We start from the raw sequence: 26,206 nt of genomic DNA, 5'->3' as shown, positions 1-26,206 counted from the left end.
TAAAATTCTCTAACACTTTCCTTTTACTCTTTACGTTTTTAAAACATTTTCTGTTTGGTTTGTCCTCTTAGTCCATTTTCTGGCATTTGCTTCTAAAGTAGAGATGAGAAGTGGTAACTAACGCTAGGGGGATGGAGGGGGTGGATGCTGCAACCGTGACTGGCTTAATCAGGGATTGTTGGCTCTTCTCCCCATGCACACAATTCTGCTCTTTCTTTCCCCATGCTCCCTTTCCTATACATACTTAAAGGAGGTCTTTCTTGCTATTGTTAAAAGAGACCCTGATATTCACCACAGTCAAGATAAAGAGTTACTCCAATTAAATCCTATTTTTACCTAGTCAGGTAGTTGGGAAAATTCACAGGAAAAATTACATGGGTCAGAAGTTATTAAGACCGGCCTCAAATAGTGCTCGCAGGAATTGCTGAACAATGCCATCTCTTGTTCCAGAACAAACCAGGACTTCTCTGAATTACAAACCATGGTCTCTGAGTATTTACAGCTTTTATGGAGAAGGGGAGCATCACTGGTGGTGGTGGGAGAGGGTCTGCAACTCAGCCGCTCAATACTGACCCAAGATAATACCCAGGTGGTCTTGAAGGTCTTCTTAAGAATTATTGGTGAAAAAACTTATTAGAAGGACAATAGTCAAAACTGAGGAATTATATTTTGTTGACCTACTTGCAGGATTAACCTGAGTACATTGATTCACCTTATTTCTGGCCAGGAATTCAATGGTTGTCACATGCTCCTAGAACCACCAGTTCTTATCACATGTTTGGTGCAGTCTCTGACTCATGGAGTAGAAGTTAGGTCAATCATGGAGGTAGGGAAAAATGTTCTGGAAGGATTTCTTTCTTTCTTCTTGTTATATAAGACGTGGTTTTCCCAAAGAAACAATATGCTAAAATAAAAGTTAGGGTCCCAACTCACGGAAGCCAATTTTAATCCACATTGTTGTGGACTATATTCAACTTGAAAAAGAAAGTAGGCATCGAGGGTGACCTAAATGGTGCAATTTAGAGTTTTCACTGAGCAAGACAGAATAAATGAGTGTGTCGGGGGTGAAGTAGGGGATTGGAAAGATGGATAAAATGTGGTCCCCGCCTTCAAGGAGTTCACACTACAGTTGGAGAGACAGATACCTATGAAACTAATGTGTGTGATGATAGTGGTGGAAGGTGTTGTGAGGCCAGAGAATAATAGAAGGTTTGGTTCTGAGTCAGAAAATCCAGAAGATGGTGGAAGATGTGGCAGCTTCTCCTTGAAGGACGTTAGGGCCTTATGCAGCAGAAGGGTGAAGACGGGGAATTTGAGGCACAGAAAATGGCTGGGGCAAAGCCTTGGGGTGGTCAGCTGCAGGGCACAATCAGGAGCATTCAAGAGGCTCCTGTAGGGGATGGGAGGTAGTTCGGAAAAGCAGAGGGACAGAGTGGGCCTTTCTGAGTTGGTCTGGTGGTCTAATCACTTGTATAGAAAATAATGGCCAGGTGCGGTGGCTCATGCCTGTAATCCTAGCACTGTGGGAGGCTGAGGCTGGTGGATCACCTGAGGTCAGGAGTTCGAGACCAGCCTGGTCAACATGGTGAAAGCTCATCTCTACTAAAAATACAAAAATTTGCCGTTTGGTGGCAGGTGCCTTTAATCCCAGCTACTGGGGAGACTGAGGCAGGAGAATCGCTTGAAACCTAAGAGATGGAGGTTGCAGTGAGCCAAGATCATGCCACTGCACTCCAGCATGGACGACAGAATGAGACCCTATCTCAGGAAAAAAAAAAAGAAAGAAAGAAAAGAAAATAATTGCCCATACTTTTCATGTTAAGATACAGGCAGGTGATTTTCAAAAGCCTAGTTTTTCAAACAAATGTGGTCTTGCCTCCTACTGAAGGACTGTCTTACGTACAATAGTTCATTACCATGAAAAATAAGAAAGTGATTAATTGCAAAATTATCTTTTATGTTTGACTTTCTAAAGATAGATTTGTCAAAGAGCAGCACAGGAGATTTTTAATAGCTTTATGTACTGTTTTGTAATCAGTTCATTTTGTAACTCTGTACCTTATTAAGGATAAAGCATGCAAAGCTTCATACTATCACTGAGAATACCAAGTCTGCAGGCTCTAATCTGGGTTCGGGGCAGGAATAAAGGAAAAATAAAAAAAGAATCCCTAATAAGGGTCAGTTCCAGGAATAACTTGCCAAAGACTGTGGATATCTAACATCAGTGCCTGCCTGTTTGTGTATCTTGGCAGCATCATATACACATTTCTTTTGGTTGGGTGCCCATTGAGTGAGGACCCTGTGGTAGGTCATAAGAAATCAAAGTCATGGTCTCAAACTCAATGGTGTCTACATGATTTTATGTGAACTGGACAAGAGGCTGAATGGAATCTAGTCTTTTATTAAGATATTTGGGCAAACCAAGCATTCGTCCCCATTTCCATCCTCAGTTTAGTTTTTCCTAGTAAGAAACTGAAACATAGAAAACTCAAGGGCAGAGTCTATCAGATTCCTGAAATTCCAGTTCATTTGTAAGTCACTGATAGGCAACAATACATATACATATGAAATACAGTCTATTATAAAATATATGATGAGGTACTTTAAGAAAATGCTTTTGGCATATTACAAAGTCATTATTATTGTTTACATCTATTTATCATTTTGCTTGTTGAACACGATGCTCTTGAAGACTGACACCACTGTAATCTGATTGTGAGAAACACATCACTGATATCTTAGCTGGGGAAATGTTCCGTTCCATCTTACTCCTAAACATACTAGTTCTGGTCCTGATGGGAGGACCTTTTTGAAGAAGCATGGTTTTGTTTCCCACCCTGGGTCTTATATGCACATGAGTGAAGGGAAGACCCCCACAACCATATGGAGAGTTCCATTCATTTACACATTTCTGCCTCCTCTCAGCCACAAGGAGATGGCTGTTCAATAGTAAAGTTCCTCTCTATTGGCATATAACAAATAATATAGCAGTGTAACCAGCAAAAGGAAAAAAACATACAAAACCATCCATAAAACTTGGTATCTTGCCAGCAATAAGGAATGGCATGATAAATTATGGAACATCACTAAAATGGCATATTACACAATTGTTCATTGATAATTAGAAATACTACACAGAAACATGGAAACATGCTTGGAATATAATTAAAAGAGAAAAGAAAAACACACTATTATAATATGTATGCTGCATATGCATGTGGAGGAAGCCTGGAAGATGATATGCCAAAATAGAAACACAGTAGTTGCTTTAGGATAGTGAGGTGGGGGGTTTTCAGAAACTTTTTCTTTAATGTGATACAATACTAGTATTAATAATAGTGAATTCACCAAATAAATGATGTTGTGGGTACAGAGGGAGGCTATTAATAAATAAGTAGAGCTTGGATGTTGCAAAAGAGAAAAAACATTTAACAAAATGAATCTTCCTTTCCTACATTTGTCATCTCAATGGATATTAAGATCCATAATATTGAAAACATTTTCAAAGCAGCTGCTTAGTAGGGTTTGGAAGAGAGCCTGAACTTAACTGTATGTGGATTTTGTTTGCCAAGATGACTGCAACAGAAAATAAATCTTAAAACAGATGTCTAATGTGCTCTCGTTTGAGTATCTTGTCTGAATTCTCACTTAAGAATCAAGAAGCAGTTTGGAAAAAGAACCCATGTGCACAACAAGTAGGCACATAGAGCAAGAGAAATTCAGTAGAGAAAATTTGAAAATAAAATGCCTATTCAAAATCAAGTTGCAACGTCTGTTTGGATTAACAGCAAAATAAAGTAATGCCTACTTAAATTTATATCTGTCTAGGAGCTCTTAAAGGCTACCAGGAACAATCCTCATGCCTATTATATTAATAAGAACAATTTGCTAAAACTGTCTAACTCATTGTAATGAGTTGCTGTCTTTTCCTCTAAAGGGCTGAGACACTTTTTTTCTCTTTCTCTTCTACCTTGGTTCAAAAGAATGCGGGTTTTACCCTTTTTTGTGTGTATATATTTTTTTGACTTTGGAAGTTTAACTCTGAATAGTACTTACAAGTATTGATTTGGGGCACCAGGCTACCTTGTTGCATATAGAAAGGGGTTTGTTAATATGTTAAGAGAAATTCACACACACAGTCATACATTTTATTTTCACTGGTCAAAGTTAAAACCTCTCACACCAACATTTGCAAACCTTTATTTTAGCACAGGAAAATATTTCCTCAAATGCATACTTAAATACCTTAAGTATCTTAAGTAGGTAATGGGAGAAGAAACATGAAATAGGTTTTGTTCTGAAGCAGAACTTGAAAACAAGATAAAATACCTTATATCTCTAAACTAGTAGTTGACCCTCATTTTAGAAAGAGAGAGAATGATATGAAGGAGTTTGAAATGGTTCCAAAAAATCAGAAAGTAACTTTTCCAACCCCCAAACCATACCTGACAGTGCAAGCCTCTTCTTTCAGAAAACTGCAGCTTATTGTGTAAGATTTGCTGAGTCTCTGTGACCATCTCTCTGTCTCACTATCTCCTCATCTCTAATGGTGGCAAACATCTTAAAGGAAGTTTTTATTCCTAAGAGTTATCCAGTAGTTGTCACCATTATAAAAATATGATTCTCTGTTTTCAAAATGCATTAAAAGTATTAAAAGTTACTGTGATTTTAGGGAACTATCTCTCCCCATCCCAAATCCAATGTCAATCACATTTAGTGCAAGGTTGTGTATTAGATTACTTTGAGTTATACCAACATTTTAAGTTTTCTCCTCAAAAATATTTTACTCTGATTATGTTCATTTTATTCTCAGGAATGTATTGTGTTGAATAAATGATATTTGGTAATAAAATATCTGCTTTCATACATCTACCAAATTTTGAGTAGTAGCAGTGCAATCTATGTCACATAATTATCATGAATTTCATAACTTTGGCATGCATTTTGCTGTAACTCATTTCCTGGCAATATATAAAGTGCCTTTGACATAATACCATAGAATATTTAAACTGAAAATGAATGATAGAAATAATCAAGTGTAAATCAATTCCCCCTCCCTTCACAGAGTAAGAAACTCAGGTGTAAGAAGATAAAATTCGCCCAAGATCATGCATCTCATTTCTGACATTTAAGCCCTACTAAAATAATTACATCTTTTTGATCTCGAACTTGACTTGAAAATTATGATTTTTTTAAAGAGCATGATTCTTAAGACAGAGCAATTGCTATACTTAAGAAAGAATTGCAGAGTTGGAATTGAAATCCACAAAAAACGTATGCCCAAATTTTTGTCCTCAATTCCCCTTTTGGGAGAAAGTGACTAAGACTATATGATCACTTAAAACGATCATTCTTTGAAGGATACAAAATACTTCTGATCTTCAAGATGAACTCTATCACTATTCCTATATATAATTCAATATTTTTCTTCACCAGGGATCAAATGGCATTCTGTTTAATAGCCTTCTTATCTATTGCAGTTGAACAAGTGAAATAGAAAGCACATTTTAGGATATCATTGTGATTTGTTGTTTTCCTCAGCAGCAAAAATGTATGAAATAGAGAGACTTTTATCATGTAATGTTCACTGATCAGGTGAGCTTAATACAATCTAGGCTTCAGTTAAATTTAGTAGATTAGCTCTTGTTTCACTGGCATTTAGTCTGTGAGAGGAGTTGAACAAATGTACAAATAATGACACTTCCAAAAGTTTAACCATTGCATTTTATACAAATTATGTGCAATGTTCAAGGCTAATGTGTAGACTTTATAGTTTTCAGATTTTAAAAGGTATATAAGAATGGTAATTATCAGTACATATCTGCCAATGTTAAAGACTTGGATATATATGTAAAATTTATTTTGTCTTGATGAAAACAAATTCCAATCTGTGAAAGAATCATATGAAGTAATTTTGCACCTGGTAAGGAAATAATACATGAATGATAGTAAATGTTTAGAAAAAACTCATTTCAGATAAAGACGCAATAAATGGATTTAAATGAAGAGTTTAAGAAGTAGCATAGCCATCTAAAAATGTTAACTTTTCACATAGCTGGTCACACTTATTTTACTTTATTAGAAACCACAATCTTGTCAGACAATAATGCCACAAGACTCAGTTACATAATCCAACTGTCTTTAACTCCCCTTTTCCCCAAAACAATCCCATCTAAGGAGGGTTTAACTCTTATATCTTGATTTTTTTTTCTTTCAGCAAATACCAAGTGTGATAAGCTTTTCACCAGACAAAAATTATTTTATATAACAGATCATTAATTTTTTTCAATTTATTCCAACATAAAGCAGCTCAGTCTCCCTATGGTCAGCTCATGCATCATTTGATGCCTCACATCTGCAGCCCACTCTAGATTTATCTTGCTCTTAGCTGGTCCTGGATAGCACTTTTTGGGTTATTTTACAAAACATTCAACATTGTGTAAATTGTTAAGAAGCAACCGGAGTGGCTTCCTTTCCTACCCACTGCCTCTTCCAGTGTCCTTAACCCTTATCACCCTTCCCTAAAATGTGTCCCCAACATGCCTATTTACATGACTCTTGGGTACCAGAGGTTATCACACCCATCACATACCGGGTCAATTTCTAACAGTGTGAAGGCTCTCCAAGCAGAGTAATTTCCTTCCATGGGGAGCTGGGCTTAGTCATATTTCTATCAATCCAGTGACCTTTGTATGCAGAGATTAGACGATGGTCTCGTGGTCCCACCTGCCTTGTATCTGATTGATATAACAACAGTATCTGTCATAGGGGCTGTTCTGCTTGTAGGAGCAAACGATGATACTGTCCTGGGGCACAAAGAAGATGCTGTCCTCGGGCTCAGGGCACTCAGGTCTGTCCCTTGCTGAGCACTTGATGTCCAAGGCACTGTAGGTGAGGGAACTGCCCGAGGGGCAGTAGCCGTCCAGGTATCTGGACGTCTCCTCCTGATGCCCACTCTGGACCAGGCTCTGGCATTCTCCTTCCTCCGTGGGTGTGGGGGTGGTGATGGAGCTGGCCATGGACACCTCACCCTGGCCTTGTGGGGGAGGCTTCCCCCTGAGGCCCGCCTTCTTAGCCAGCTCATCTGAGCTCCCCTTGCCGGACTCCAGGTCTGAAGGGGTCCTCAGCAGCTCCACCACCTCCTTGTCTTTGGGTTTCCGGAAGCAGGGCAATTTGCGGACCCATAGAAGCTCGTTCTCTGGCCACTTAGTGCATCCCTCGGTTTTCCTGGCCAGGGCAATGGCCGCGATGCCTGGTAGGCAGATGGCTGGCCCGATGGCCAGGAGGGGGATGTTTCCCAAAGTCTCCCCTTTCATCCCAGAGACGGTGAACATGAAACCGAAGACCAGGAAGACACTGACCAGGGCCACCACCAGCCCAGTCCTCGGGTTAATGTCATCAGGCCGCATCTTTCACTCCATCCAGGTTGGGGGCTGCTTGCTGACCAGGGAGCAGCGTTCCTCTATTCTGTCAGAGGTGAAAACCACAGTGCGTTTTAAAAAAAACCCAAGTCTAGCTCCCACCCACCAACTCTTATCTCTCTCTTGTTCTTTCTCTCTGACTTGCTTCTTGACTTTCAGTCTTTGTATCTCTCTTGCAATCTCTCTCTCTCCGCGTTTCTCTTGCAATCTCTCCCTGTTTCTATTTCTACTCTTTCTCTCCGTCCCCTCTCCCTCCCTCCCTTTCTCTCTCGTGCCCTCCCTCTCTCCCTCACACTATTGCAACTTCTGTCTCTCTCTCATATCAACACGCACCTGCTGGGGTCAACGAGGTACCTGAGGTTTCTTGCCCTCTCCAGGAAGTAGGGAAAGAAGCCAGGCTGTCTCCTCAGAAGCCTCCACAGCAGCTGCCCCCTCGGCTCGCTCCCCTGGTTCTGGGAGGAAAGCCTGGTTTCCCCCACGGACTCTGCATTGGGGAGGTGGAACGTGGGATAGCGGTTCTCCCAGCAGTGCCCGTCGGTCCCGGTGCTGTGCAAGCGGAGCCCAGCGCCAGCTCAGCGCGCAGAGCGCGGGGCGCGGGAGGAGGGAGCACTGAGTCTGGGAAAGAGGGAACGCGGCGCGAGCCTGGCCTTGTTACATCACTGTCAGAGCAGGCTCAGAAACGCAGACGGACGCGCGGGGGCGCGAGGGGGTCAGCACCAGAGAGAGGCCACCCAGCGGCAGGCGCTGCCGGGGTCTCGTCGGGGCTGCTGGGAGCGGCCGGGGTTTGTGCCGCCGCCGTCCCGGAGGCTGAGCGGGGCGACCTGACCCGTTTCCGTGCCCGGGGAGGGTCTGGGGCGCGAGGCTGCCAGTGACCGGAGTCGGAAACCAGGGTCGGTTTGCCCACCGGGCAGCCGTTGGAATGTCCGAGCTCGGGCTCCCAGTCCGGGATCCGAGGGGTTAGGTGCCAGCTGGAGATGTCCCTCGGGGACCCGCACCCTTCTCCAGTTACAAATCCGAGTGACTGACGGCAGGCCGAGGGGCTCCCCGACCGCCCTTCTCTCAATCCCCTGACTCGGGGTTCAGGGGGCTGTGTGCCTCGAGGAGCCGGTGCCCGAGGACTGCTTTGGTCCCGGCACTGGGCGGTGGCGCTGCGCGAAAGCGCTCTTGCAGCGGAGCGACTGCGCCGCGGGAGCGCACAGAGCCAGCGCCCAGGCGGAGCGGGTTAGTGGTGAGGGGTGGGTGCCGGGCTAGTCTGGGCCTTGGGTGAGTCCTCGGAGTCCCCGTGGCTTTCCAGCTCCAGGCTCGTGACAGGGTGACCTTGGAGCCGGGATTTCACTTCCACAGCGCCGTTGTGCCAGGCGGACAGGGAGAAGGGCTCTCTGGCCCCCAGTTCACGAGGAGAAGTGGCCTTGTCCGGTCAGGACCACCACCCTGCGACGCCGCTCTGGCTCTGGGCGATCCTCTCCTCCCTTGCTGAAGCAGGCGTTGAGATCCTGCGTTCCTCCCGCTCTGGTAGTTGGCAGAGGCAGATGGATTCCTCTGGCCCCGGGGGCAAGACTGGCTTTGGCTATGATTCTTCAACAGGGCTGCCCATTTAGGATAGAGGAGGGCGGTGGAGAACAGGTTGGTGAGCGGTACATGCTTTCATGTCAAGACACTGCTTTACTGGAAAGAATTTTCACATCTGGGTCTTCCCCACTTAAACTAGCTGTATGTTCCTGGGCAAGTGACTTAACTTCTCTGAGAATCAGTCGTCCTATTTGTAAAATGAGATTAATACCAAATATATGAGGGAACATTGTGAGGATTAAATAAACGTAAAGTTCCTAGCACAATGCTTGGTACATAGTCTGTGTATAAAAATTACACACACATGCACACACGTGCACATGTACATGTATATATATTTGTCATCATAATTAGTGTCTTCATCATGTATGACAGAAGCCAAACAAATCATAAAGGCTGTGGGACTAATGACTTTTTATCCACTAGGCAGTGAAGAACCCTGAATGTATTTTAAGCAAAGATCAATATAAAAACATTCCAGTTTGACTGAAGGGACAGCAGGTGAGAGCATAGGTTGGAGCTGGTAAGTCTGGAAGCTGGGAGTCTTGTTAGGAGGGCAGTTCAGTACGCTGGGCAAGACATGATGTGGCCTTAACAATGTAGGGCTGGTAGAGAAGTTAGAAGAAAGCAAATCTGAGGGTATTTAAGGGTTGAATGAAGTGTCTTGGAGCACAGTGAAGTGAGATGAAGGGAGGAGCCAAGGCCGACTCCCAACTTTCTCACTTTTAAAGGTGGATCAGGAAGCAGATCCTTCTCATTTTCCACTCCATCATCTATTTTGTGTCTTTTGTACTCATGATTATTAGACAGCTGCTGCACCTTTAGGCATAGAATCATTTAGGAGGGAAGAAAGGAGAAAATGCAAAGGGTAAAAGTGAGGTGCCGGTTCTTTGGCCACTTTTATGAGGACAATAATAATTTTCCTGGCGGCCCCACCAAGTAGATAGGCATCTGCTTATAATCGACCAGAGATGGATGAGCTTTGGGATACAAAGGTACCTGGGAAATTGTTGTTTATTTATTTACCAGATCCACTGATGGCCTGAAAAAAGGGTTTTGTTTAAAAGGAAAAAGGGAGAAAGAATACTGGGGAAGCAGCCCGCTACGTGTGTTACAACTATTGAAAACTTTTCCGTTCTTAAAACCCTCTCCTTTACTGACACCATTCTATCCTGGTTTTCTTCCTATCTCCCTGGTCACTCATTTGTAGGCTACTTTATAAACTCCTATTTTATTTATTTTTATTTTAACAAACCCCTTAGATACTGATGTTCTGTGGGTTCTATTCTTGCTTCTCCCCTTTCCTGACTTCTCTTCTCTTCCTTTTCGTTCTATAATAGCCTCAAACAGCCTGAATAGGCTGATGACTCCCAAAACTCTCTCTTTAGCTTTGTCCTTTCCCCCCAGCCCCAAATCTGTAATATCCAACTGTCTGCTTGATATCTCTAATCTGGATGATACGCAGACACCTCACACTTGTTAGGGATTTTAGACTTCAGGGATTTAGACTTTAGCGATTTTGATCTATGGGGATTTCAACATTAGAGGTTGTGGGGTTTGGGATTGTGTCCTTTGGGATTATGTTCCAAACCCAACCCCATCATCATTTGCCAACTGAGAATTATGTGCAATTGTCCTTTACTCCGTTCTCTCCCTAACAGCCTACATCCAGTAAGTCACCCAAGGCATTATAGTTTTACCTTCTAGGTCCCTTGATTATCCCCTCTTCTAGTAGTGATCCTAGGAAGATAGCTTTACCTTCCTGTGTTTCAACTTCTTAATGAAACAAAGACTTTGAATGAGGTGCTAGGTAAGATTCATTTTAGCTCTAATATTCCTTGCAGTAGTTACTTCTGCAGGGTTGAACTGATGTCAGTGTTGTGGAGGTGTTTCAACAATAGTGCTGGAAATAAAGTTGGGTCCTAAAGAAGCAAGATTGCTGAATGGAGACCTCCTCTCACTTGTACAAACATCTAATTCTTTTCTGATTTTTAGGCATTAGATAAGACCCATGCATAAAACCACAGGAAACTTCAATTGCTGTTTAATTATAAGCCTCATTTTCAAAGCAGTTCCTTCTTAGAGGTAATTTCAGATGGTCTTTGAACAGCAGGTATACTTGCCCAAGTCAGCAGCAACAGTGGGTAGGGATTGGAGACATCGCTCAGGGTCACAATACTCAGAGACAGATAAGGCGTTCTTAGTATTTAATTTCTTGCCTGTATAGACTGATTGCACTTGGATTGTAAAACCTTAAGCAGTTCTTGCAATCTTGTAAGCATATACAGCCATGTACAAAGGCTTTTTATTAGAAGAGCAAGGAATTCAGGCTGAAATGAGACTTTGGCACGTGGGTGTTTCAGAAGGAAACAGAACCTTTTATTTCGGAAATTATGGAAATCATGGCATGCTAGCCTTTGAAGATACCTTGTAGTATATCTACTCCAACTTCTTTATTGTACAGGTAAAATCCAGAAAGGTTTCATTCGTCCAATATAACTTGAGTATTTATTGTGTGCTTAGCATTGTGCTGGGTGCCAGGGGTACAAGTCAAATAATGACATGGTCTGCCTTTGTAGAACTCACGCTCTCAGAGCAAGTTGTGTGTATGTCAGAATAGGATAGATTATGTGGTGACAACAAAAGACCTCCAGCTCTACAGAAGCTACATGCTCATAATATTATACATGTCTGTAATAGGCCAGCTGCTGCCCTTCTCTGTGCCATCTTCACTCTGAGATTCAGATTGACAGAGCAGCTTCCATCTGGGACATGGCCGACCTTGTAGCAGAGGGACAAAAGAGCAGGACAAACCACATGCTGGCTGGTAAAGTGTATTCCCTAGACTTTGCCATCACCCCCATCTCTCAGGTTCCTCCTCCTTTCACTTCACTTCTTCCTTCCAGCTCAGCTATCCAACCTGAAGGGATAATAGAGACCAGGTCTCGTGGCTCACACCCGTAATTCCAGCACTTTGGGAGGCTGAGGTGGGCAAATCACCTGAGGTCAGGAGTTCGAGACCAGCCTGGCCAACATGGTGAAACCCCATCTCTACAAAAAATACACAAATTAGCAGGTGTGGTGGCATGTGCCTGTAGTCTCAGCTACTTGGGAGGTTGAGGCAGGAGAATTGCTTGAGCCTGGGAGATGGAGGTTGCAGCGAGCTGAGATCGAGCTATGGCACTCCAGCCTGGGTGATAGAGCGAGACTCCATCTCAAAGGATAGTAGAGTTTTTGGAACTCCTGAAACTTTGAAGGTTAAAGATGGACATTTTTGTCTAGTACCATACAAATTCTGTAGTTGTTTTCTCTGAGACTGACAGATGTTTCACATTCTGCTGGAGACTCATCTAACATCAATGTCTTACTCCCTGGTGTGGGCTCAGTCCTTTCCTAGTGTGATGAAAGGAGCAGACAGGCCTGGAGGTACAGTAAATGTGATGGCCAAATAAAGCCTGGGCCTGTTTTAGCTTGTTCCTTCTCTAGACTTTTCCCAATGTCTGTCTGCCCTCTTGTAGTCTTTCTGTCTCTTCCAGGTTTGAATTTTTAGGTCTGGAGCCTGAAAACCCATGAAACATGGATCCTGCTTACCTTCTCTCTGTATTAGGAATGCTGTTTTGGTTGTAGTAACATAGACTAGAGCTAGCCTGAGTCAGAAAACAAGAAGAGGTCTTTTTTTGGGGACTTTTCTGAGCACACAAGGGCAGGAATGTAGCTGAACGTCTGAAGAGAATCAGAATTGGAGACTCAAACGCTACCAGGTATTTCTCTCAGATGTTTATTTCTCTTCTCTCTGTCTACTTTGTTCTTCTCTTTCCTTGTACAGACTCATTTCCTCCCTTTATCTGGTATCCATGTGGAAAAACATGGCCCCAGTAGCTCCAGTGTGTCCACGTTACAAATCTGGTCACCTAGAGGCAGACAAGGTGGTGATCTCTAAATTTTAAAGTCCCAGGGAAAGAGTTCATTGTATCATTTTGGGACAGGTGCCCATTCACAGTCCAGTCAGCTGTTAGGTGACGTAGTTGCCAGGAACTCCTTTATTGTAACAACAGGATAGGAGGGGAGTAGTGGCCAGAGGAAAAGAGTGGAGTGATTTTCTGGTGGCTGAGCTGTCAACTGAAAATGTACCTGGTGTATATTCTGCTACGTAACATCCTTCTAGAGTTTAAAGTCTTTGAGAGCAGAACTCATAGCTCCAAATTTCATATAGGGATTGGGGGCATATCTCATAACAAGACAAATTATAAGCATAATATGCTCTGCTAAAGGAGAGTATCAACAAGAAATGCATAGAGCTGAAGCCTAGAAAACTAGGAGGTTTCATTGAGATATATTAAATAAAAATGGAATAAATGGCATATTTATTAGTGGAAAGACTGACTATGGTAAAGATTCCAGCTCTTCCCCATTTAATTTATAGGTTTAGCACAAGTCCGATTAAAATCCCAAATGGAAATTTTCTTGAACCTTGAAAAAATGGCTTTTAAAGTTCATCTGGGAAATCACACATATAAATAGTAAAAATGGTTTGAGAGAGAAAAGCAATAAAGTCAGGGCTTTATTAACCACTTATGAAACTAAATTTAATCACTACAATAATTAAAGCTGTCTGGTATGGCGCAAAAAAAAGTCACACTTATCAATAGAGTAGAAGGGAGATGTTGGAAATAATACTATGTATTTATTAGAATTTAGTTCAAGATAAAGGAAGCATTACAGACCCAATGGCCTTGAGAAAATTGACGATTTTGGAAAAAAGATCCTGTTTTGGGATGACATTAGGACCATTCTCCACCCCCTGCCCCCAGAGAAAGATAAAATTAAAATATTGTGACTGTTGTCTACTGTTCCTGAGTCAGTTATATACATATTTGTTCCTTTTTTTTTTTTTTTCTGAGACAGAGTCTTGCTCTGTCACCCAGGCTAGAGTGCAATGGTGTTGTCTCAGCTCACTGCAACCTCTGCCTCCCAGGTTCAAGTGATTCTCCTGCCTCAGCCTCCGAAGTAGCTGGCACTACAGGTGTGTGCCACCACATTCGGCTGATTTTTGTATTTTTAGTAGAGACAGGGTTTCACTATGTTGGCCAGGCTAGTCTCGAACTCCTGACCTCATGATCCGCCTGCCTCAGCCTCCCAAAGTACTGGGATTACAGGTGTAAGCCACCGTGCCTGGCCCATATTTGTTTCATTTTTAAGAAAGATAGATTACAGATGGCTGGCAGTGGTGGTGGCTCGCACCTGTAATCCCAGGACTTTGGAAAGCTAAGGTGGGTGGATCACTTGAGGTCAGGAGTTTGAGACCAGCCTGGCCAACATGGTGAAATCCCATCTCTACTAAAAGTACAAAAAAAAAAAAAAAAAAAAAGTAGCCGCTTGTGATGATGGGTTCCTGTAGTCCCAGCTACCCAGGAGGCTGAGCCATGAGAATTGCTTGAGCCTGTGAGGCTGAGGTTGCAGTGAGCCAAGATCATACCACAGCACTCCAGCCTGGGCAACAAAGTGAGACTGTCAAAAAAAAGAAAGAGAGAGAAAGAAAGATGACAGAAAAGATGGAGAAGAGGCAAATTCTCCAGTGTCTCATACCGAAAGCCTCTTTGTTAGGAATTATGATGGGGAATTGCCTGTGTTTTCACTAAAGAACAAAGAAAAACAAGTTTTAATAGTCTGAATGAGAATTACAATTGGATATAGTCATGAGTTTACAATTTCTGCTTTAGGGGAGTAAATAAAAAGGGTTATACAATGGTGTCCTTTTGAAACAGTCCATTACTTCTGAAATGACCAAGAAGCTTGACTATGGGTTAGGGACAAGCACCCTTCGTCTGCCTTACCCACCAAGTGAACCTTGCTTGTCTGGGAGACCAACAGGGCAGTGAATAATTCCCAACTTTGGAAGAAGGTAGGAAGGTGTGCAGGGTAATGTATTAGTCAGGGTTCTCCAAAGAAACAGGTATATTTTTTAAAGTTAGCTATGTGATTGTGGAAAGTTTGTGAGTCCAAAATATGTTGTGGAAGCCAGCAGTCTGGAGACTCAAGAGGGAAAGAGGGAGTTGCAGTTGAGTCCAAAGGCAGTCTGCTGTAGAACCAGGAAGAGCAGATAAAATCTAAAGGCAGTCTGCTGTAGAACCAGGAAGAGCAGATGTTGCAGATAAAATCTGAAGTCAGTCTGCTGGAGAATTCCCTTTTGCCTGGGGGAGGTCAGCCTTTTGTTCTATTCAGGCCTTCACATAAGGGGATGAGGGCTACTCACCTTATGGAGGGTAATCTGCTTTACTCAAAATCCTGTGATTTAAATGTAAAATCATCCAAAAACACTCTTACCAAACATTCAGAGTAATGCCTGACCAATGTTTGGGCACTGTGTCCCAGCCAATTTGACATATAAAATTAACCATATTATCTATTAATTATTTAGATAATATCTGAATGATGCCTGGCATTGCTTTGAATAGGAATTAAAAAGTAGTGAAAATTCATTTGTTCTGTTTCTTAGTGCCTCCAAGTTATCTGTTGGTACCTTTTTAGAAAGAGAGACGGGGGTCTTGCTCTGTTGCTCAGGCTGGAGTGTAGTGTCTATTCACAGGCATGATCACCGTGTTTTACAGCATCGAACTCCTGGGCTTGAGTGATCTTCCTGTCTCAGACTCCCAGATAGCTTGGACTACAGGTGTGTGCCACCATGGGTGGATTCTATTGGCATATACATTTTAAAGTACGGACCAGCTTAAATATAGATCATTTGAAATTAGTCACCCTGAGGAACAAAAAGAAAAAGAATGAAAAAGAATAAAGAAAGTCTATGGTACTTATAGGACACCATCAAATTAATCAATACATGCATTATGGGAGTTCACGAAGGAGCAGAGAAAGAGAAGGGAGCAGAAAGCTTATTTAAAGAAATAATGATAGAAAAACTCCTCAAATCTGGGGAGGGAAATGAACATCCAGATCCATGAAGACCAAAGAACTCCAATTAGATTGAACGTAAATAAGTCATTGCCAAGACACATTATAATCAAATTGTCAAAAGTTAAAGATGAGAATTTCAAAGCAGCAGGAGAAAAGTGATTCATATGTACAAGAGAACCTGCAAAAGACTATCAGCAGATTTCTTAGCAAGAACTTGCAGGTCAGTGAGAGTGGGATGATATATTCAAAGTGCTGGATTAAAAAAAAATAAAACCCTGCCAATCAAAAATGCTTTAACCAGCAAACCTCTTCAGAAATGGAGAGATAGACTTTCCCATGCAAACAAAAACTGAGGGAATTCATTACCACTAGACGTGCCTTGTAAGAGATGCTAAAGGGAGTTCTTCAAGTTGAAATAAAAGGATGAAACATGAAAAAATATGAAAGTATAAAACTTACTAGTAAAAAAAAATAGTCAGATCCAGACAACTCAAATATTATAATGGTGGTGTATAAATCACTTTTAATTCTAATATGAAAGTTAAAGGACAAAAGTATTAAAAATAATTACAGCTACAATAACTTATTAGTGGATACAGAATATTAAGAAATGAGATGTAAATTGTGACAACATTAACATAAAATATTGAGGGTGGAGTAAAAGTATAGTTTTTGTATGTGATCAAATTTAAGTTGCTATCAGGTTAAAATAGACTATTATAACTATAAGCTGTTTTATGTAAGCCTTATGGAAGTTACAAAGAAAAAATTATCTGTAGTGGATAAACAAAGATAAAGAGAAGGAAATTGAAACATACTATCACAAAAAATTATCAAACCACAAGGGAAGACAGCAAGAGAGGAATAAAGAAAGAAACTATAAAACAGAAGACAATAAACAAAATGACAACAGTAAGTCTTTACCTATTAATAATTACTTTAAATGTTAATAGATTAAATTCTCCAATCAAAAGGCATAGAGTGGCTAAATGGATTAGAAAAAAATCCCACCAAGATCCAAGTATATGATGCCTCCAAGAGACTCATTGTAGCCTTAAGGACACATATAGACTGAAAGTAAAGGGAGAGAAAAAGATGTCCCATGCACATGGTAACCAAAAGAGAGCAGGGGTGGTGGGTATACTTATATCATACAAAATAGACTTTCAGTCTATTTTGAAATTAGAAGAGACAAAAAGGTCAATTCATCGAGAGGGTATAACAATTGTAAATACATATGCACCCAACATTGGAGAATCTAAATATATAAAGCAAATATTAACAGAAGTGAAAGGAGAAATAAATAGCAATACAATAATAGTAGCAGTCTTTAACACCCCACTTTCAACAATGGAAATATTATCCAGACAAAAAAAATCAAAAAAGAATCAGCAGACTTGAACAACATTATAGACCAAATAGACCTAACAGACATATACAGAGCTTTCCATCCAACAGCAACAAAACACACATTCATCTCAAGTATGTGTGGAACATTCTCCAGGATATATCATGCCAGGCCACAAAACAAGTCTTAACAAATTTAAGAAGACTGATATCATATGAAATATCTTTTCAAGCCACAATGATGTGAAACTAGAACTCAATAACAGGAGGAAAGTTAGAAAATCTATAAATACATGGAAATTAAACCGTGTGCTCTTGAACAGCCAATGGGTCAAAGAAGAAATCAAGAGAGAAGTTAGGACCGGGTATGATGGCTCACACCTCTAATTCCTAGCACTTTGGGAGGCCAAGGTGCGCAGATGGCTTGGGCTCAGGAATTTGAGACCAGCCTGGGCAACATGGTAAAACCCTGTCTCTACGGGTAGCACATGCCTGTGGTCTCACCTACTTGGGAGGCTGATGCGAGGGGATTGCTTGAGCTGGGGAAGATTGCTTGAGCCTGGGAATCTACGGTGAGCCCAGATTGCACCACTGTACTCCAGCCTGGGCAACAGAGTGAGACCTTGTCTCAAAAACAAAACAAAACAAAAACAAAAATAAAGGGAAGTCAAAAAGTATCTACTGTAAGTGCTACCTGAGCCTGACGGTGATGGTTTTCCCAAAGCTTTGGAAATAAGGTTACCCTCTGAGTGTTAAAAAAAAAAAAAAAAAAAGTACACGATGAAAGAGTATCCAGATGGTGGATAAAACCCAGACCTTGTTTCTTCCTCCTGGAAGTGAGCTGTCCATAAGAAACAGAAAGTAGCCCGTCCCTTCACATGGAAGACATGTTTGACTCCTCCTCCTTTTTGGCTAGCATGGAAAATGCTTTTTGGCTACATGGCATATCTTGAGGTCTTTAATTTACTGAAGTCACACAAATATGTGTGACTGAAGAGTTTTGGCATAAGGGGAACAAGGAGGGCTTCCATGGTCTAAAATTATCCCGTTTCTGATCTGGGTGCTGGTTAAATGAGTGTGTTCTATTTGTGAAAATATATTCAGATGTACACCAATGGTTTGGCTCCTTTATGTATATGATGCTTCAATAAATGTTAATGTAAAAATTAACAATAATTTATTGTATATTTTAAATTAGCAAAAAGAGTGGAATTGGAATATTCTTAACACAAAGACATGATAAATGCTTGAGGTGATGGATATCCCAATCATGCTGATTTGAATATTACACACTGTATACCTGTATAAAAATATTACATGTACTCTATAAATATATACTACTATTAGATACCCATAATAATTAAAAATAAAAAATTTAAAGTAAATAAATGAAATAATAAAAGGAAATCTGAAAAAAGTGGAATTTAAAAGGGATGCTTAAAAATCTAAAAATAGCCAGGCGTGGTGGCTCAAGCCTGTAATCCCAGCACTTTGGGAGGCCGAGACGGGTGGATCACGAGGTCAGGAGATCGAGACCATCCTGGCTAACGCGGTGAAACCCCGTCTCTACTAAAAAGTACAAAAAACTAGCCCTGCGAGGTGGCGGGCGCCTGTAGTCCCAGCTACTCGGGAGGCTGAGGCAGGAGAATGGCGCAAACCCGGGAGGCAGAGCTTGCAGTGAGCCGAGATTGCGCCACTGCACTCCAACCTGGGTGACAGAGCGAGACTCTGTCTCAAAAAAAAAAAAAAAAAAAAAAAAAAATCTAAAAATAAAAACCAGCTTTTTAGCATTTGTACTCTATCATAGCCATTGAAATTATTTTAACTCATTAATATGAATCATTTTGTGCCCAGAAATATTTGAGGCGTAACATTCTAAATGGTGCTTTTTGCTGTTAACACATTAACATTATTGCTATCTATTAAACATATTTGACAAAATAAAATTTCTAATCCAAAAAAATTAATGTAAAAATGTGTGCAGACAAGTGCTTCTCTACCTACCGGTATCATGTCTTCCAAATTAGTAATAAAAACTTAAACCAATTGCCATTTTATCTTTTGAGCCTAACTTTCAGAGAAATGTCTTATTCTACCCAAGATTCTTTGATTTCAAGGAAGAAAAAGCCATTTGAGGTAACTCTAAACAAGGAACACTATTGAAAGGATACTGGAAAATCTCACCAATTGTAAGGGCAGGAAGTACTGCTGGCTTTGGGCATCTGGATATTGGCATCGTTGAAGGGCAGTCACTAATGGCACCTCTCTTCACCACGTGGTGCTGAAGAAATTGAGGAACAGAACAAGGGAGGCCAAAACACAGCCTTTATTACTGATGAAGACTGGGCATGAGGATGTGGCTTTCACTCTATTAGCTAAGTATGTTTGTTAACTCCAACCTCAGAATTCAGTTGACTTTACCTCATTCTGAGAAAACTGGACCTGGGTAGACCCTGCCTGGAGGAGGAGAAGATGCCCTTCCATGTGAAAAGACAGGCTACTTTCTGTTTCTTACGGACGGTTCACTTCCAGGAGGAAGAACAAGCCACGCACACCCAGTTATTCTCCCAAATTTACCAGCTAGATAAGAAACTCACCTCAGAGTAGAGAGAAGCCAAGACTGCATTAGGAAGAGTCCTTCATTATGGGATAGGGACAAAGCCCTTCCTTTCATGGACACTGTGATTGAGTTACTCCCTTTCTCCCAGTGTCTGTGTGTTCTCTCATCTCAACCTCTCAGCACATTTGCTTTGTCCCTGTCGTTCTCCCCTGGCACATTTGCTTTGTCTCTGTTTTTCTCCACTTCTTACTCTTACTCATGGCCTGATATGGTGGCCTTACTCCCTTAGTTTACCTCACTATCCAGCTTGGCTCCCACAGCTGACACACTTGCCCTCCCTGTGTCCCCACTGCAAATTTCCAGCTCATCTTTTAAATCCAGGCTGCCCAAGACTCAAGCTAACAGCCAGTCAATTCGTTCATTCACTTGGTCAGACTAACGAAACTCATAGGAGGCTGGTATATAAACCAGAAAGCCACTTTGCTGATCTTCAAAGAGACATGTTACTTTCCAGTGACTCAAATATTCATATCTTTGGGAAACCATAGTGGAAATCTGAATTTGTGATAATAAGCATTATTGACAATTTGTTAAGTGGGATAATGCTTTTTGGCTACATGGTATATCTTGAGGACTATAATTTACTTTAAAATAATTCAAAATGAAAAATAGAGTATAAAATAAGGGGAGGCATCCATTTTGATAAACAGTTTGGTACCTTCTTACAAAATAGAGTTACCATATGACCCAGAAATTCTGCTCCTAAGTATCTACCCATGAAAAATGAAAACATATATGCACATAAGAACTTGAACACACATGTTCATAATAGTATTACTCACAATAGTCAAAAAGTTGAGACAATTCAAATGTCTATCAACTGATAAATGAATAAACAAAATATGATAAAACCATGCAGTGAAATGCTATTTGGCAATAAAAATTAACAAAGTATTAATACATGCTACAACGTGGATGAACCTCAAAAACATTATGATTAGCAGAAGATGTCAGACACAAAGCAACACATGGTATATAATTCCATTTGTACAAACTTTTCAGAAAAGGCAAATCCATAGAGACAGGAAGTAGATCAGTAGTTGCCTAGGCCTGGTGGTGGGAATGAAGAGTGACTGTAAGTGGGCACTAGGTCATTATACTTTCCCTTCTCATGGTCAAGCAAATGCTCTGTGTCCATTTCATGAAGATACTGAGAACCTACTATGAGCTGGGCATTGTGATCGGTGCCACGTCTCATCTCCTAGAGACTGTTGGGTAGAGTGGAAGGAATACTGGCTTAGGAGTCACAAAATGTGGCTTCTTGTCCTGGCTCTGCTGTTCACCCACCAGGTGACCTGACCCTGTCACTTGGTATTTTACCTTGTTTTATTTAAGTGCCTTATTTGGGTGTCTGGCTACAATGATGGAGGGGACATTTGTCTGACTCTTCTAGACAGAAGTCTTCTATATTTTATAATATTTTATAATGCCTTTTTAAAAAATTCATTTTAATTGCTCACCCTTTATGGGCACAAATGCTTATAGTTCTGGCATAGCACTTACCATAGTGTATGACAATTTAATCTCTCTACACATTGGTACAGACTGTGAGCTTCTCAAGTGCAGGGAGGCCTCCTCTGTGTGTGAGCTCCAGCACCTGACACACTGGTCCAGAATAAGCAAGCACTCAATATATGTTTGGTGAAAGAATAAATGAGTCTCACTGGTAAATGGGGATCCTAGCAGACACTGCAGGTGCCAGGGCTAACCCCTTGGCATTCACCTCCTCACTTAGGCTGCTTCCTGAAAACTCCTGTCACCCTGAGCTCTTTTTCTGGCCAAGGGAGAACACTGGCCTTGGGGGCAAGGAAAGCTGGTTGTACCAGAGTGAATGGCTCTGGAGCTGCCCTCGACCAAGGATGGGTGGTGAGTCGATGGATAAAACCCCAACTTCTTCAGCCCATGTTTGGGATAAATAAGGCGACTCTGGTGTTTCTCAGAATCTCCAGGAGAATTTGTGCTCCAGTTTCCCAGTGGTAACTGACTGATTTCCTACCCCGAGTTGCTTTCTTTCCCCTCCCTATCTTACTTCCCCACACCCTGCCTGTGCTTTCTAGCATCACCTCCCAAATAAACTACCTGCGCTTAACTCCGTGCCTCAGGGTCTTGCTTCTGGGGAACCCAAATCCTGCCTACCTTAAAGGATTGTTGGGATAAGCAAGTGGAAAACACTTATAAAAGGCTTTGAGATCTAAAAATATAAGTGGTGTTACTCTGGGCATGAGTTGTTCTCAAGAGGAGTGTGGTAGGTTGAATAATGGTCCCCATAGATATCCAGATCCTTATATCCAAACCTGTGAATGTGACTTTATAGGGCAAAACGGTCTTTGCAAATATGATAAAGGACCATGAGATAGTAAAATTATCCCAGTATGCTCTAAATGTAACCACTAGGGTCCTTACAAAAGGGAGACAGAGAGAGAGCTGACTCAGAAGAAGAAAGCAATGTGACCACCGAAGCAAGATGCACTGCTAAGCTGCTAAGTCTAAGCTGCACTGCTGACTTAGAAGATGGACGCAGTGGCCATGAGCCAAGGAGTTCAAGGAATGCAGGCTGGAAAAGGCAAACAAACAGAAATCCAAAATCATTTTCACTGGGCACAAAATCTAGGTGTTGGACTTCCGACACCTGTAAGAGAATAAATGTGTATTGTTTCAAGTCACTAGGCTTGTTACGGGTGCCATAGGTAACTAACACTAGGGGAGTCCTGCTTGTTGTGCCCAACCCACTCCAGCAGGTGGCAGTGTGGGGCGAAGGGGTAGCAGTAGTTTCCACTGGTCTCCGGAGAACCCTGCTCACTCCCTGTCCTGCTGTCCTCAAATAATATAAGACCAGTCTGTGCTGTCTTCGCCCCCTTGGAGGCCAGTCGTTAACCACAGACTCAAGAGAAATTTCCACTGTGTTTCAAGGACAACAAAAAGAAAGAGTCAGGGTTTTTATGGGCTAATGGAAGTAAATCAACAAGCTCTCAAATTAAATCATAAATATGCATTGAGAAAGCTGAGTTGAGGAGCTCGGAAGGTTAGCCCCAGTTCCCTGCTGTTATTAAAATTGACTTTAATGATCAACCGGGTTTCTTATCATGTTAGGACTCATATCCCAAAAGCAACAGCAAGGTTCTTATGGTCGTTGGGGACTCTATGTTCTCCTTTCATTTGCAGCCCAGACCACGTAGAGCTCCTCTAAAATGTGCTATGACTCCGTCCTTCTTCCGTTAGGATTCACAATATGCTGGGAATCACCACTTCATTCTTCTTAGTCAATGTCCAAAGCTGGACTTTATAGAGATTTAAAATAAAATGTTGGGATAATCAAGGAAATTTGAATATAAATTGATACTAAAGAATCATTAATTTTGTTAGGGTGATAGGCATGATGGCTATGTCAGAAAACATCAATATTTTTAGAACTTCACAATGACCTATGTAAGGGATGAAATGATACAATAGAAGGGAAGAAAGGAGGGAAGGAGAAAGGGAGAGAGAAAGGAAGAAAGATTCCACTTCTAAGAAGACAGAAGGAAAGATGTGAAGAAGAAAAGAAAGAAAAGAAGGAAGGAAGGAAGAAAGAAAGAAACAGGAGGAAATAAAGAGAAACAAATGAATTGAGTATGGAAAAAGCTTGAGAGTTATTCGGTTGGTGCAAAAGTAATTGTGGTTTTTGCCGTTGAAAGTAATGGCAAAAATCGCAATTACTTTTGCATCAACCTAATATTAAATGTAAGTGATGAGTATACAGATGTTCACCATATGATTGTGTGTCTTTGCAAATATTACGAGATTTGTTGGAAAATTTAAATGACTAAAAAGAATATTTAAAAAGACTTCTAAGACAGCTGCAGGAAATGATTGTGAGCATGGGCTCTGGAGTTTCTTTGTTTTCAATCTGGGATCCTATACTATCTAGCTGTGTGACCTTGGGCAAGTTACTCAACCGGTCTGTCCTCAGTTTCCCTTTAGGTAAAATGGATTGAATAATAGTACTTACCTCAAAGAACTGTTGAAGAGAATCAACAAGATGATATTCCTGAAGCTGGGAATACTGTCTGGCACAGAGCACTATAAGTGTTTATTATTACTACATACTATCATATAATGTTATATAATATCTTATTATTGTATTACTTAGTATTGTCTATTACACTAGTTCAGTGGCATTCAACTGGGAGTAATTATGACTCTGTAGGAGACATTTGGAAATATTTAGAGATGTTCTTGGTTGTTGCAACTAGGGGTGCTGCTGGCATCTAGTGGGCAGAGGCCAGGTGTTATTAGTCTATTTTCACACTGCTATAAAGAACTACCCAAGACTGGGTAATTTATAAAGAAAAGAGGTTTAATTGGCTCATGGTTCTGTGGGCTGTACAGCCTTCTGCTTTTGGGAAGGCCTCAGGAAACCAACAATCATGGAGGAAGGTGAAGGGAAAGCAAGCACCTTCTTCACATGGCGGCAGGAAAGAGAGGGGGCGGGGGAAAGTGCAATTTTTAAACCATCAGACCTCGTAAGAACTCACTCACTGTCATGAGAACAGCATAGGGGAAATCCACCCCCATGATCCAATCACTTCCCACAAGGTCCCTCACCCAATATTAGGAATTACAATTCAACATGAGATTTGGGTGGGGATGTAGATCCAAACCATATCACCAGGGATGCTGATAAATATCCTATGCTGCAGAGGACAGCTCCACAGCAAATAATTATCTGGATCAAAATGTCAGTGGTGCTGAGGTTGAGAAACTCTGCAGTAGTGTTAGTAGGACACTGCAAAAAATATTTGAAAATACAGATAAGCAAAATAAAGAATAACCATTATCCATAATTTCACCATGCAGGAGCTGTCACAATCCATAGCTATCTTCATCAAAATTAAGATGAGTTATAAAGAAAAAGCCCCTTTATCTCACTGCAGTGAGATACAAAGACAGTCATGACCTGGGTTCATTTCTCCAAAACTGTCAAAATGTGAGGAAAGTTATCCAACTTATTCATACTTCTGGGAAATGTACCATTTGGCATTTGACTAGGCTATTACTTTCTATTTGAATGAAAGTGAATGAAACACAAGGAAACTATTTGAATGATCTATATAAAAAATCTTGGTGGGAACCTACCCTGATACCATTTTTCTGAAAAACAAAACAAAACAATACAACAACAACAACAAAAACAAAAACCAAAAAACTTGGCAGATCATATCAAAACCCTTTTAAAAGTCCACATTCTTTGAATTAGCAATTCCACTTCTAAAAACTTATACTGAAGAAATTATTAGAAAACATGCAAAGATGTCTGTACATTGTTTACTGCCAACTGTATTGTTTTTAATTGTGAAAAATTGAAAGGACCTAAATTGGAAACAACTAGTCAGTGGGGATTGGTCGATTATCTTCTAGATGTCTATGCGTCATTTTTTAAAAGACAATGTTTTCCTATGTAATGGTTACTGATGTAGAAAGATAGTCCTAATGTATTCAGTGAAAAACAACCACAGGAAAGACCTGGAGGGCTAGTGTGTCAGTGGGTGTCATGCAAAGGCTATAGGTGAACACCAGCAAGCATTGGGGCAGGGGCTGGAACTCACTGGGAGAAGGGTGAGAAGAGGCACCCCCTCATCTCCAGCACCCTATGGGGGAAGTATGCTTGGACCAAGATGCAGCTGGATGCATTTGGGGACTATGCTCTAGCAAGAGAACCTCACCCTCTGTTGCTCTCCTTTTTAATGGACCAGCCTTGTTATTGAGTAACAAATATTTTGCATTCAGATGCTAAGCCAGGTCTATGTTTAGGTGCAGCTCTTTAGGGAGCTTCCTGAAGCCCCTGGAGTCTTTGGCTCCCCGGGTCCTGGGGGAAGTTGGTTTGAGCGCAGCCACTTCTACTGCAAGGAGTGTCAGTCCAAGGTCCCAGCTAGCTCATTGCCAGCAGCCCAGAAAGAGTCGTAAGGGTCAGCAGGCCTGTCTTCCTTTCTCACTTAGTGAAACAGCCATCTTTTTTCAGTCTTCAAATGAGGCGTTGTACCAGATGATCTCTAAGGTTATGATTCTAATATTTTAATCACTGTCAATGACAATTTCTGTTATTACAAAGGATCTGTACATTTCCCTGGCGTTTCACTGGCTGCAGTAGTGAGGTCCACTTGCTATAATATTATTGGACCAGCAGGGAGGTGCATCTCAGTCAACACTTTCCTGTCCTTCCTCCTCTTTTTCTTCCTGGGTCTTCTCTCTGCCTTTCAGGAGGCTTATGTGGCTTAATTAACTCAGATCAGTGAACTACTTTCAAGAGTGCAAGAGTAAAGTCAATGTCTTTCTACAAATAATAGCTCATTGGAAACTC

At 41.3% G+C, this 26,206-nt stretch overlaps 1 protein-coding gene across 2 annotated transcripts; it reads right to left on the bottom strand.

Moving 5' to 3' along the window:
• Positions 1-2,410: 2,410 nt before the first annotated feature.
• On the bottom strand, positions 2,411-8,012 carry LOC105485647 (transmembrane protein 215). 2 transcript variants are annotated; one of them, XM_011747971.3, is made up of 2 exons: positions 7,776-8,012; positions 2,411-7,467 (listed from the first exon to the last, which is right to left on the bottom strand). In XM_011747971.3, the coding sequence occupies exon 2, from the start codon at positions 7,407-7,409 to the stop codon at positions 6,702-6,704; it is 708 nt and encodes a 235-aa protein (XP_011746273.1). In that variant the 5' UTR covers positions 7,410-7,467; positions 7,776-8,012; the 3' UTR covers positions 2,411-6,701. The 2 variants fall into 2 exon arrangements, with proteins under 2 accessions (XP_011746273.1, XP_011746272.1); XM_011747970.3 differs by having other exon boundaries at positions 2,412-7,467; positions 7,755-8,010.
• Positions 8,013-26,206: the final 18,194 nt, after the last annotated feature.

Source organism: Macaca nemestrina, chromosome 14 (genome assembly GCF_043159975.1).
Source record: "Macaca nemestrina isolate mMacNem1 chromosome 14, mMacNem.hap1, whole genome shotgun sequence".
Lineage (NCBI taxonomy): Eukaryota > Metazoa > Chordata > Mammalia > Primates > Cercopithecidae > Macaca > Macaca nemestrina.
The sequence above is the reverse complement of the archived record's forward strand: the minus strand, read 5'-3'. Positions and strand labels throughout refer to the sequence as shown.